The sequence below is a fragment of the Canis aureus genome, chromosome 21 (assembly GCF_053574225.1).
Source record: "Canis aureus isolate CA01 chromosome 21, VMU_Caureus_v.1.0, whole genome shotgun sequence".
NCBI classification, from domain to species: Eukaryota; Metazoa; Chordata; class Mammalia; order Carnivora; family Canidae; genus Canis; species Canis aureus.
In genome coordinates this window covers 44745625-44760412 of record NC_135631.1, presented here as the reverse complement: position 1 = coordinate 44760412, position 14788 = coordinate 44745625, and the positions used below count along the sequence as shown (strand labels likewise).

At 43.2% G+C, this 14788-nt stretch overlaps 1 gene segment (V, D, J or C); it reads left to right on the top strand.

Moving 5' to 3' along the window:
- The first annotated feature begins 10585 nt into the window (after nucleotides 1–10585).
- LOC144293483 (T cell receptor gamma variable 3-like) lies at nucleotides 10586–11945 on the top strand. The segment is given in 2 exon segments: nucleotides 10586–10748; nucleotides 10845–11945. Coding segments are annotated over 2 exon segments (477 nt in total).
- The last annotated feature ends 2843 nt before the right edge of the window (nucleotides 11946–14788 follow it).

Sequence of the window (14788 nt, the reverse complement as noted above, 5' to 3'; positions counted from 1 at the left end):
ATTTTGATAAATGTGTTGAGTTACTTCCGTGCAAGAGGAGATAGTCTTTTCCACACCGACTCAGCTACAACTGGATATTGCAAGGGAGAAGCATACATTTCTTTCATTTGCTCCTGTATACATGAAAAGTATTTCATGATGGAAGTAAATTAAAAGATAATTCTAAAACTCTAAAATCTCCTTGATGAAAACAGAGGAAGGAATTGTGTGATACAGGATTAAAGCAAAGAGTTCTTAGATATGACCCCAAACACTTTATCCAGAAAAGAATACATTCTGATAAACTGGATTTCATCAAAACTCAAAACATGGGTTTCAATAGTCCCCATGAAGAAAATGAAAAGACTACAGCCTCAGAGAAAAATTTGTACATCATATAAAAGCCTTTTATCTAGAATGCATAAAGATTTCCCACTCAGTAGGACTTACCTCAATATCACTCCAAAAAATTATAAAAGGGTTAAAAACATATTTCTCTGAAGAAGGTGTTTGAGTAACTAATAAGCATGTTAAATATTCTCAAAATTAGGTCCCTAGAGGCAAATGAAAAGCCCAAAGAGATACCAGTTCACATCTGCTATAATGCCTGTCATCCAACAGAAAACCTCTGACATGTGTCAGTGAGAAGAAGGAGAAACAGTCTCATATTAAAAAAATAAAGTATAATTAACATAGAGCGCTATACCAGATTCAAGTGTACAATATAATTCAACATTTTATGAGTTATGCAGTGTTAGTGATTCTTTTACTCAGTATTTGTGGCATCTTTCCCTGGGGAATACCTTCCTCCCTGGGGAAATCAACTATATCAAGAAAACCAAAGAACAAAGCAAATCAAACACCCCGATCAGGTTGGGCAAATGGCCTATAGGAAGCATTTTGTTAGAGAAATGTCCATTGTAAAGCCGATAAATGGATAACCTTTTATAAATATACAAAATGTTAATAATGAGTGTGATTAGCGTGCTCCACCGGTTTACTTCTCCACCAGCACCACTGGGGTTTCTTATTGAATTCTGTGTAAAATCAACACCACTTACTACTTCATTTTCCCATAACTGAAAATATCTCTGCTGACCTCCTCTGTGCTCTGAACCTACTGCAGGGATCTTATGTGCAAGGAGCCAATAAAGGAGAGACTGAGGGATGAGGAGTTCACAGAAGTCCAGACACGCTAATGCTCGGCTCAGCAGGGACTCTAATCTCAAACTGAATATCCCGGGAAAGGACAGAATGCTTTGGTGGTGCTGGAGGGGGACATGTTTCCCTAAACAGGATTCCAAAGTGTGCAAAGTCTGTGGCCAACAAGAGATTGACTACAAAACTGAGAATCTGTATTTAATGCAAATGCCTTAGCCAAAGTTTAGACAGAAGGTAAATTAGCTCAAGATACTTATCGGCTAAAACTCACAAAGGATAAATATCCAAGAGATTTAAATCATTCAAGTGAAAAAGTATTTTATAACATTTCCTCTAATCTTATTTCATAATTCAACTTTTATATCATTTTATCTTTATTTTTATTTATAACATACTTTCAATGATATATTATAATACTCACATTATGTCCAGTGGTATTTTTTTGTATTTATAAGATAATTAAATTACTGTTAAAAGTAAATATAATAGTAACGAACAATCTTCAGTTGCCGGACACCCTCCTTATTATTCTGCATGTAGTAGATTATTTAATCTTAAACCTATGAGGTAGTTGCTGATTTTCCTTTCTGCAGATGAGGAGCTGAGAAACAGCGGTGTGAGCACGGAGTCCAGGGCTCACAACCAGGATGGGGGGGGCCCGGGAACAGCGCAGGTGGCCTGGCTCTGCTGGATGATGGAGCCTCTGCGAGCCAGCCTCCCCTTGGCGGCACCTAAAGGACACGGATAAGCTGGTCTCTGAGGGAGAACCTTCATGGACACCAGGTATGAAGAGAGCCCCTCAGCTACCTCGTCATCAGACAGGTGCCCATCACCTCAAACAACCTGACCCTGTGTGGTCGCCCTCAGGTTGGTGAAACATTAAACGTCAGGTGACAGCACAGGCAGTGTTTATACAGAACATGCATGTGTATTTCCAGGACCAGGAACTGGGGGGATCAGATTCCCAGGGAAATGCTGACACCCAGCAGCAGAGCCTCGAGGGGTGGGGGACAGCCTTGCTGTGACAGCCAATCTGGGTGCAGTACAAGTGCCCGTCAGTGTCGGGGGATGAATCAGTGCCCTGGCTGCAATAGTGGTACAAGGAGCAGCACAGGGGAGCAGTGAACTGTGGGGACAGACTCATGGACAGACATGGGCTGACAGGGATGCTAGGCCATTTATGTACACGTAAATGTGCACTATTCACGGGCAAATCTCTACAGTTTTCACAGGTACAGAGGACACCAAACATATCAGTCAATATTCTCATTTGAGGCTGGGAAACGGGGGCCTTGCAGGAAGAATCCCCTTACCTAAAACTGCCAAGCACACTGAGTCCACACCTGGAAAAGCAGGCTTCCTGCCTGGTAGGTCTGGCCTTTCCCCTTCCCCAGCAGGTCCTTTGCAGTAACAGACACCACTTCCCTGGGCTCCACCCCAGAGGACTGTCCCTGTAGGACCTGCCTGCAGAGCCCAGCAGGGGGGGCCGGAAGACAGAGGAAGGAGCAAGCCAACTACTGCAGCTTTTAACCCAGAATCTCAGTACTGAAGACAGGACCACAGTTTGCATTCAAAGCAACAGCCCAGTGAGGACAAAATTAATCCCTGAATCACAAACATCCACGCAGGTTACGCAGGGCACAGGCCTCAGAGCCTGGCAGACCGGAAGTTCTCCGTGTGTCTTTCCTAGCTGGGCAATCTCAGGTGGGCGACTCCACTGCCCTAAGCCTCTGTCTCATCTGCAGAATGGGATGAATGACACCTGCTTGAGGCTTGCAGGGAGGGAATCGGTGTGTACAGCGTGTGACACTCAATAGAGTGCATTTGTTATTATTTAATGGATGGTTTCTGTTACAACCTTTAAAAATAGTCTCTCAAAAAAGGCAAGCAACTCTTAATTCACAAGTGCTGGAGGAATCTCTCCTATGTTCTGAGTCCAGCCCCGTTACCTGAATGATGGATGGCTCCTCAACAACAGCTTCTGCTCCTTGCTCCTGGCAAGTGAGAGAGATTCCTGAGTTCTGCAAGCTCTGAATATTTCCTCATGGCCCCTTAGTCTTTGCAGGTTATAAGAAATTCTCTCTCTCTGTCTCTCTCTCTCTCTCTGTGTCTCTCTCTCTTTACACCCACACAGACACATACACACATTGAAATCTATGTATATGGAATAAATGGTGTCATGGGTGTGTGGATTTTGCACTTCATTAAAGTTGAGTTTGAATCAAGTCTTCATTACTTACATTACTTTGATCAAATGCAAAGTCTTAAGATTCCAATTGGCAGATGTATGAAGTGTGGTGGTTATAACCACGTTTGTATGTTATTATAAGGAACAAATGGTTAATGAATCACATTGTATGTGAGTTGATAAATAGTACTTATTTACAAAGGAATAAACTTGACCCATCCCAGGCCCATGGTGGAGGATGTCTCCAGAGTGAGCATTATTATTCCCATTCACAGCGACTTTCCCAAGGACACACATCCTCCAAGGGGCAGGGCTTGGACTGGAGCTGTCATTCTGTCCTCTTCGATGCAATAAATCCTCAGGGAGTTAGGAGGTATCATTCAGCCTCCGGGTGTCCTCTTTGGCAGCCCTGTATAGGAAGGACCTCTCCCTCCAGGGCTCCACTGATAAGATCACATTGCTGGTTGTTCAGAGGGCTGGGCCCCCAGGCTGGACCCATATCTGGTCCATCCATGAGGCCAGCAGGTCTGGGAGGCTGGCAGCCATGGAGCCCATGGGAAAAGGAGGCAGGATGTAAAGCTCTGGCTGAGGTTTCTGGGCTCTCCTGGACTCTTCTGGAAACTATCCTGGCCCAGCCCTGCCACCGCCCTAGCAGGGGATGGGGCTGCTATCTTGGAAGCTGTGGGGTGGCACCGAACAGCAGGGGGCCCTGGAGCATGAACTGGGCCCCAGTCTAGCTTCCTCTCCTCCACTGTCAACAACTATCTTAGTCTGGTGTGTTGAGTAGTGATTTGCATCAAGTCAGGTTCTCATCCATGTGTCACCCTAGACTGACTGCATGTAAATTCTGTTCCCTGACAGTTTCTTCTAATCTGTGCAAGAAGCACACTATGTAAACAAGTTTTATTGACATACTTAACAAGAATGTCTGAAACACACACACACGATACAGTGTACCATGCCTATAGATTAAACATCCAGCGTCTTTCAGGTGATTTGTCTTAGTGCTCTGAACGACAGGTATGAGTCCTCACAAAGCTCATTATGAACACTACTGACCTGGTTCACTGTGGTCACAATACAACAGAGAGAGAGAGCTCAGGAAATTGTAGGACATTCTAATAATTCCTGCTAAACAGACTATTTCTCCCACAGCTACGAGGTAGCACCTCCAGGCCAGCCGGTATAGAAATATAAGCATTAGTGTGTGTGATGTCCTTGTCCCCAGGGGCACGATGTTGATGAAGGTTTCTATCACCACCATCATCATTCTGAGTTCTTGGCACGTGGCAGGTGTGAACAGCAGGAGCCACCAAGGAGTAGTATATTTGTGAGCTTGGACTCATCCCACCCCCATAGCGAGCACAGACCCCCAGGGCCTGCATCCCACAAGCTCCAGGAGACCAGACACTCAAGATCTCACTGGGGGTGCACACGGGTGATTTCCTCATTCTCAGGGTCTCTCTAATTTTTTCTGAACTTATCAGTTGTAATAATTCCATAGGGGAGAGCTGCCATTCGTAAGCTCTCTGGTAGCCTGAAAAATAGCTTGTATAGAAACGGGCAGTGGTTGATTCCTTTATGATTGTGCTATTTCTTTTTTAAAAAATTTATTTATTTATTCATGAGAGCCACAAAGAGAGAGGGAGGCAGAGACACAGGCAGATGGAGAAGCAGGCTCCATGCAGGGAGCTTGATGTAGGACTCGATCCCGGGACTCCAGGATCACACCCTGGGCTGAAGGCGGCATGAAACCGCTGAGCCACCTGGACTGCCCTTTTTTTTTTTTTTTTTAAGATTTTGATTATGTTATTTCTGTTTTCTGACACTTCTCCACTGAGGCCTGGTACTTGGAGTAGGAAATGGTATTTGATACCATAAATTAGATGCTAGGGGTTCTCACTTCTGGATTTATATTGCTTTCCCTTTATTCAGTGGGTATCTACAAAAGGAGTAATATTAAGAGAAATGGATACAAATGATGAATCACAGAATTTTTACTATTCACTAAAAATTGTGTATTTGCAGGCGCTGGGTGACTCAGTCTTTTAAGCGTTTGCCTTTGGCTCAATAGTCCCAGGGTCCTGGGATCAAGTCCACAGTGGGCTGGCTCCCTGCTCAGTGGGGTATGTGTACTGTCTTTCTCTCATGCTCTATCTCTCTCAAATAAAAAAAATCTTTAAAAAATTGTATTTGCATTTTTCCCTTACACTGACGTTTTGCTGACATTATTAACATGAATTTAAAAATATAAGTATAAATAAATTATAATTACCAGTAACAATACTGGGCAAAGAGGGTGAAATGTAAGATTTCTCTCTCTCTCTCTTTCTCTCTCTTCCCACACCGTCTCTAGTGCACTCTGAGCTCCATAAATAAAGTCTAGCTCAACAGTGCATGCACCTCTCTCAGTGCTGTACCAACATTCTGTTGGGAGCAATTTCTCTTGTTATTTGTTTATTTATGAATATTCTTTCCATTCTATTGTGATGGCAATTTATACTTCCTTAACATGAGACCTCTGGCCAAGCAAGGATTTCCTGGGACTCCAAGACAGTGAGGTTGCCTGGAATAGTCTGCTCTTAGAGCTGCTCCTGGAGCAGCCTCCTGTCCCCTGCACATGGGGTCCCTGAGCACAGGACAGTCAGCCAGAGTCCCTGCCCTTCCTCACTTCTAGCTTCTGTGATGACACTTGATATTTCTACTCTTTTTTTATCATAGCCATTCTATCTGGTAGGGGTTGATATCTTAGTGTGGATTTGATTTGCATTTCCCTAAATTTCAGATAAATAACAAATAGTTTTATAGTTTATGCCCAAATACTGCATAGCACTTTGCACTTTTCTTTCCATGAAATCTGGCAACCCTATGTGAGGCTGCCTTGAGTAGCAAAAGACATCATCTAACTAAATTTTTATGAGCACATACACACTCTCATATACATATTTCCAATATCTTTTGAGGAGAACCAAATGTAGACCAACATAACTGATCTGAATTCCCTAAAATAAAGCCAATTTAATGATTATGAGTTTTGTTAAGCTATTTTAAAAAGTCCAATGGAGGAATGTTTAAGTAGCCAGTCATCATCTATTACCGGAGAATACTAATGTGTCTCACAGAATTTTCTTATTTTCAAGGATTCCAAAAACGAAACTTCTGTTGGAAAAAGGGCCTGGCCCCATCCCTGACATGTGGTGGGTGCTCTGCATGTAGTGACTGAATTTGAAATGCCAGGTCCACTCAATGAGAGGTACACATGGTAGAGAAGAGGGAATGGGGGTTCTAATCCTACTGCAGCAGCTCATGGTTTCATCTTTAAGTGTCTAAACTTCTGTAATTGTGTAGCAAAGTGTGAATGTCCAGGATATTACCGACGACCAGTTTTAAAATTGGGGTTACTAATCTAACAAATGAGAAATATTTTTAAGAAAAAGTGTATTCAGTACAAAGTGTTATAAACATATAAATTGAAGATGAAAGAGAGAATCTTTTAACTACAGTCCTCAAATCAAATTATATAAAGGTGTTGAACTTATTAAACTCAACACCAAAGAAACAAACAATCCAATCATGAAATGGGCAAAAGACATGAAGAGAAATCTCACAGAGGAAGACAGACATGGCCAACATGCATATGAGAAAATGCTCTGCATCACTTGCCATCAGGGAAATACAAATCAAAACCACAATGAGATACCACCTCACACCAGTGAGAATGGGGAAAATTAACAAGGCAGGAAACAACAAATGTTGGAGAGGATGCGGAGAAAAGGGAACCCTCTTGCACTGTTGGTGGGAATGTGAACTGGTGCAGCCACTCTGGAAAACTGTGTGGAGGTTCCTCAAAGAGTTAAAAATAGACCTGCCCTACGACCCAGCAATTGCACTGTTGGGGATTTACCCCAAAGATACAAATGCAATGAAACGCCGGGACACCTGCACCCCGATGTTTATAGCAGCAATGGCCACGATAGCCAAACTGTGGAAGGAGCCTCGGTGTCCAATGAAAGATGAATGGATAAAGAAGATGTGGTTTATGTATACAATGGAATATTACTCAGCTATTAGAAATGACAAATACCCACCATTTGCTTCCACGTGGATGGAACTGGAGGGTATTATGCTGAGTGAAGTAAGTCAGTCGGAGAAGGACAAACATTATATGTTCTCATTCATTTGGGGAATATAAATAATAGTGAAAGGGAATATAAGGGAAGGGAGAAGAAATGTGTGGGCAATATCAGAAAGGGAGACAGAACATAAAGACTGCTAACTCTGGGAAACGAACTAGGGGTGGTAGAAGGGGAGGAGGGCGGGGGTGGGAGTGAATGGGTGACGGGCACTGGGGGTTATTCTGTATGTTAGTAAATTGAACACCAATAAAAAATAAATTAAAAAATTAAAAAAATTAATGTGAAAAATGAAAAATAAAATAAAATAAAGTAACTTCTTCTTATAAAAAAAAAAAAACCACAAATTATATAAAGGACTCCTGTCTGGATTTTCTGAGCTTGTCTAGTTCACTAAGTGTTGGTATCTCATGTACATCTAATTCATTCCATGTGACTAAGTGAAGAAGTCACATTAGATCTCAGACTCTCCCATGGTCAGAAGGGAGCTGTCCCAAGTCAGGGAGAGCAGGCCAGCCTCTCAGAAATGAAAGGAATAGATCCAAGCTTCATCACCTGGCTCTTTGCACGGGGTCTGCCTGAGTCCACACCTGCTCTGACCCACCTGCCTCTCCCCTGGGGCTGAGGTCTGGGGCCATCAGAGCAGTTGTATTCATGGCAGCAGCAGGATGACCTGGGAGGACGGAAGTACTGCTCCCTCCACAGCCACCTGATTTCTCTCTTCCTGAGCACTAATAGGATTTTGCTCAGACCCCTCCAGAAATCACACAAGGCTACTTATCCTGTCCCATTGAAAGGCTTTTCATACTAGTTTTTAAAATGTGTGCATGTTTTAACAAATATGATCTTTTAGTGCCAGGTAGGGAAGAGTACGGATGTACCACAGCAGGAAGAAAAGTAGAGGACAGGAAAACAATTGTCACCTGTTGAAATGAATTTCCCAGGCCCAGGATGGACCCTTTATACTCTGAGGTGCCAAGTCAGCAAACTGAAACTTTAGCAACTCTCGTGTCCTTTGCCAGAGAGACACAGTATATTCCAGCCAACCAGGCCCCAAACACTAAGAATGTGCAATGATTCCCCTGTTCTAAGATTAGATGTGCAACCTTAGCCAATCAACTTAAGCTAAATACTATGTTAATGCACTTTCCTGGCCCTCCCCCTCATCCTGTCTGTTTTTCTTCAGCTACTTCTAAGGCTGTATAAAAATCCCATTTGCCCTGAATCCCTGGGGCAGAGTGCTCCACTGCTTGTGAGGTCCTAAACTCCCCAATCCACAGATTGTTCTTATTTGAAAAAAGGACATTACAGTCTACAAACTAAATTGTTTTAGTTTTGTCGTTTGACATACTCATGAGAGTGTTTGGCTGAAGATTTGGGAAGGCTTCATTACACACTGGAGAGGGTCATGGCCAATAGGCGTTGAACTTTGAATTTAAGCAGTGTTGGAAGACAAACGGTAACAGCAACGAGAGAAAAAGAGTTTTGAATACTGAGAATGATTAGTAAAATTTATTTTCATAAAAGAAAAGAAAAGGTTGTGGATTCTCTTCCCGATAGCAAGATAATCAATTTGTAGAAAATCTAGAAAAGGGAGAAAGTAGGAAGAATAGAGTTCACCCAATTTCTCACCACCCACATCGCTCACCTTTTATACTGAAACTCTTTCCACACGTCGTTTTGCTGTGCCAACGTCACCCCCATTTTCACGCTCTTTTCCATTTAACATTTTAGCACAGCTGCCCTAAACACTTGCTGAGATTCTGAATGATGAGCCTGGAATATTTTTTTAGCAGAGTATTCTAGTCACCAGTTCACCAGCTCAGCACAACTTCAAAGCCTGCATTTGAAGACACTTGAGACTTGAATCTTGGTTATAACTCAGCATATCTACCTTTCAGTTTTTATCAAGAGGAGGAGCTCAGGAACTGGATCTGCTACTGAGCACTGAAGGACCCATGCCTCCCTGCCCCAGCCAAGTCCCCTTCCTGACCATCCCCACTGCCTTTTCATTCCAGGCTGGTGGCATGCTGAAGGGCTATCATTAGCATACCTAATTACCATAGCCACACCAAGGGGTGGGTTTCTCCTACTTGGAATAAGAAAAAAGCATATTTCTTTTCAGATGGAAGTTGATGCTATCTTCACTTCTCAAAGGTTCATTTCAGATGCATTCCTCAGCTGACCCTTCCTGAAGCCCAGTCTTTACCATTTCTGAGGATCTGACACTGGAACTGCAGCAAGCGGTCCTGCCCCCAGCATGCACTAACCTTGGCTTCATGCAGTCTTCTTCCTTTAGCCATCCCCCCCCACACACACTCACACTCACACATTCACACACAAACATCCCTGATTTTCCATAATTGTAATATTCCCTATAATGCTACACTATGAGAACCCAAGAAATCATCTACTGCACCCCGTCCAGTTTTAGATTAAACCTCAACATTTCTTTAGCATTTTCTATGCAACTGGAAAGGCTACATGCATTGCCTACATTCCCTGTTTACTCTGTATGCAACCTAATGAGGTCCCTTTTGACATATGAGGAAAAGGAATAGAAACAGCTTACCCAAGACTACACAGCTATCGTGTTATTTTAAGACATTTAAATCATCCATTGAGATCTCTGGGAGAAATTCTCCAACGCTAGCTCAAGGAACCTGCTGCCCTTTCAGCTGAGATTTCTGTGCTTGTCTGTGCCTCCCTAGCAAGCTACACACACAATCCTCTATTAGGAACAAGTGGCCATTTGAGGCTTGAGCTTTGTCTCCAGCCAGACCTGGGAACATCCAGACCCAATACCCAGTAGGCATGCAGTCTTGGAAAGGTTACTTAAAATACCAACCTGAATTTCCCCATTTCTAAATTGAGGGAATTAACAGTTATCCCACAGGGTGAATTTCAGGATTTGATCAACAATGAACAGAAATCATTTAGTGTGGTGCTCAGATGTAGTGGGTGTCCAATTACGGATTGCTGTTCTCACTGGTGCTGTCATGCACCAATGTTGCTCAGTGTTTCTCAGCACCCTGAGCATTATGTTCCCTCCTCCATTGTGGTCAGATCTGTCCCTGCCTTCTGGCACCTCCCTACAGCTTCTCATCATTACCTGCAGGTGCATCAAGGAAGCAGAGGCTCAGAACTTAACTGGCCCTCTGTCACCCACCAAGGTAGTCTCCTCCCAACAGGTGCATCCCCGAGGTCCCCCTGGGCTTCTTTCCACCAGAAGGAAAGCTGAACCATGCTGGGTCCCCTTGCTGTCCTGTGTGCCCTCCTGTTTCCCGGTAAGTCCCTACTCCATCCCTTGTGCAGGGTGTGGGGGACTGCCTGAGGTTCCTGGCCATCTCTGTCTCACTGCTGTCCCCCTCTCCCTCTCTCAGGTGGTGGAGCAGGGCTCAACCTGGAGCAGAATCCTGTGGCTGTGGAGCGCTTGGACACTTTGGCCATCCTAAAATGTCAAGTGGACACCTGGGTCTGGTATATCAACTGGTACTTCCATCAGGAGGGTACAGCCCCCAAGTGGCTCCTCTACCTAGACATGTCCACCGGGAAAGTGCAGAGGGATGCATTTGTGAATGCAGACAAAGTCAGTGCCCAAAAGGGCAAGGACAGTTACAGCTGCGCCTTGTTGGTACAGAGGCTGAGGAAGAGCGACGAGGGCGTGTACTACTGTGCTGCCTGGGAACCGCACAGCTACTCCTGCTGCCCTGGTCTCTGTGCAAAAAGGTCTCCATATCCTAGGGCACTCCACACCTGGCATGTTCCACTGGCTCTAGAACTCTGGGGTTGTCCCGGGTCAGCCCTCAGCATCTAGGATTCCTGCGGGCGCCACCTCTGTGAGTCCACTGCACAGAATCCTGAAGACTAAGGAGCCCCTGGGGTTCTGGCTGGCTCAGCCCCAGGGAGCTGTTCAGCCTGGAGGGATTTTTCTACAGGTTGTCAGGGGCAGCATTTTTGAAGAATTTGGAGTAGAATGTGTGCTGCTAGCCACATGTGGGTACTGAGCTCTTGAAATGTAGCTAGTCCACTAGTCCAAGCTGAGATGGGCTGCTTGTGTAACATACAAGCCATATTCTGGTGTCTATAAAAAAAGATAAAATATCTTCTTAGTAATTTCTATATAGTCAGATGTTGAAATATTATTTTGGATATCTCACAGTAAATAAAAGTAATGCTAGAATTGTATTTGTTTCTTTAACCTTTTTAATGCAGCAGTATGAAAATATTTGTCTCCAATTGTGATTTGTATTTTTTTTCTACTAAACAGAGCTGTGACAGATTGGTGATTAAAGAATCTGACCACGTCTGCGAAGAATGTGGTAATAAAATATGGTGCAAATCATTTCAAGAATAAGGACTCTCTGGAGATTTACCACCAAATAGTTGAAAGCTGAGAGTAGAAATCACCACTTGATTCCACTTTTTATGTTGCTGCCCCGTTTCCTGCTAGTTACTTGCGGTGGAGAGTCAGGGAGCAGAAGCTCAGGAAGCTCTCAGTACCCTCGTGCACTGGCATGTCTGGGGCTCAGCTCCTGTGGGGAGACATGATCCTCAGGCAGGTGCATCCATCAGCCCTAAAGGAGACCCGGGGTCCTGCACCTTCTGCTTCTGCTTAAATGCTACTGTATATGGGATTTGGAGATCAGATTCCCTGCACCTCTGTTCTCTCTTCCATAAAATGAAGTACTTTAGCTGACACAGAAATGTGACTGATTTCTGTAATAAACCAAAATTGTTTATTTAAATTGTTAACCAAACTTCTTAAAGTTATGCAACTTATTGAACAAAAAAAAGAAAAAAGAAAAAAAAAGAAAAGAAGAGCTGTATTACAGCTTCTCCAGCCCCAAAGAAGGAAACCTCTGCCACTGAATGTGGGGAAAAGAAAAAGCTCTCTGAGGAGGTCTAAGCTGAAATAAGTGCATTTTCAATTGAAAATCAAATTTTATGTGAATCGTAATCGCATTGGTGAAAATGATTACTGTAAGGAAAGTCTACATCATCTGAAGTAAATTGTCCCTCAGATTCACTAACTCCTCATCTATCTCTCTGAGCTTCTGCTTTTGTGGTGAAAGATTTATATTTAAGATAGGCATGAAAGAGCCAAACCAACACTTCAACCTTCTACTGAAGGCCTGGGTCAAGGCAAAGACATCCAGCATGTGTAGGAAGGGGTTAGGAGGAGGAGTAGAAATTTACCTTTGATCTATTCTGAAGATGTTCCTTTATTTATCTTCCCCACTGTCCTGATACCACTGAACCCTTTCCTCTCAGTGCCTGACTCCACAGAGAAGTGATCTGAGACCTGACTATTAACATTTGGTTAGAGACAAATTAGCCAAATATGAAGACACTGTCATGAGAAGTCATGCTAAGTCAATGCAAATCTCAGTTTTTAACATGGTTCCATAGTGCCTTTGAGTTACCTTCTGAGAGGACAGTGGTCTTGTGCATGGAGCAAACAACTCCTATGTGGAAGGAAAAACAAGTCCATATTTGGAGTCAATTCTTTCCCCTGCCTTTCTTCTTGTGAGTAAGGTGAGCTTAACCAAAGACATCAAATGTCAAGTTTGTTGCTTCAGAGTCACCTTCTAAAAATCACAAATATTAGAATTTCTTGGAAACCTGGAAATCCATGTTGACTGTTTTGTGTTGGGAACTCTTTATGTTCCACCCAGAATGGGTTCAGGGACACAGTCTCGGGTAAGGAAAGGGCACAACTTGGAGAGGTTTCTTCTAAACACTGAGATCAGGTGACCTTCTACTATGTCACTTTCATACACTTATTTTCTCATAGAAAACCTACATGACTTATGAATTTTATTCTAGAATGTATTTTTAAAAAGAATTCACAAGTTACTTAGTATTAAATTTCTTGATTACTAATGATCACTTAGATATAACATGCGAAATCTGATGTTTAGAAATGTGTGTAATAACCTCTCTCTTGACCATTATTTCTCCCCTCTACTCCAACAGCCTTAGCTTCATTTACAAAACAAAATCTAGTTTGTTCTGCAGATTCCCAGGGACTCCATTGCCAGTTAGATACAAAGTTCATGCCTGAAGAGCTCAGAGTAACTTTTTGGGCTGAGTATGTCTTTTCCCCTGTGTAGGACAGATACCAGATACTACAAATACTCAGTCCTCTTATTAATATTATACTGTAAGTTATTTTGTTTCTTCACATCTCTTTTGTCCAGATGCAGAAGAAGGAATGACATCATGTCAAGCAGAATTGCACGCAACTATAATTTTATTCAAAAAAGTTGTTTGTCACTTCTGTTTCCTGAAAACATGATATGCTAACATTCAGGAAGGTTGATAGAATATCAGCCTCAAATATTCATCTGGAGACTGAGAAGAAGATAGACTTTCACATAGGAACCTGTGTATCCTCTGTTTTGGGGCACAGTTTCTCCACCAGGCAAAGAACCAGCTCAGATGCTGAGGGGCACACAGGCTGGATTTGGGGAAATCTTCTGTTTTGTGCTCAGTATTGATGTGCCACTTTTCTCCCCATTGCTCTTTGCCCCAGGAACCTAACACCTGTGGATTACAGTAATGGGAATCTCTGCTCTGATTTCCAATGGAAAGTTGGTCAATGGAAATTGAGGTTCAAAGAACAATCACCATGTCACCTACAGAAATATTTCCTCTTGGGCACTAGATTGCCAAGCCTGTGGGTCCAGGGCCCTGGAATAAAGAAACAAATTCCTCCAGTAGGTTGAGTGGTATAAAAGAGAATGTCCTCTCTCACCTGCACCTCTGGGTCCCTGAGCACCTCTGGGTATGGGGGCAGATGGTACTATAGGTTGGCCCTTGGAGGATGCGGGCCCCCTTTTAGGGAGAGGACCCTAAGCTCATCCTGCTCCTACTTCCCAGTCTCTTGCTGATGTTTCCATTGGCTGCTCCCAAACAGGAACCAGAGAATAAGGAAAACCATCTGTGCACTCCATGGGGGTCTACCTCCTTTTGCCCAGGGGAAGGTAAGAGAGGTAGACTGTCCATGGAGGAGCAAAAGAATGAAATTGGGAAGACAGCCAAATAAATGGGTTGCATTTGCTCCTCCCCCCCAATAAGTAAAGCAATTGAAGAGTTGGGAGATTTTATGTAGTTTCTTTCATTCCACTTTCCACAAAGCCACCAAGGTTCCATCTTGAATGGTATAGGATGTGCCCTATTCTTTCAGTCACAAAACAGGAAACTGGACAAGTGTTGAGGGATTATCATTAACTTCTGTGCTTTTCTAGATGATACACTTGGTAGAAAAATCATGTAGATTATTTCTAATTTTTTAATTCTTCAGTTAAATATTGGATTCTGA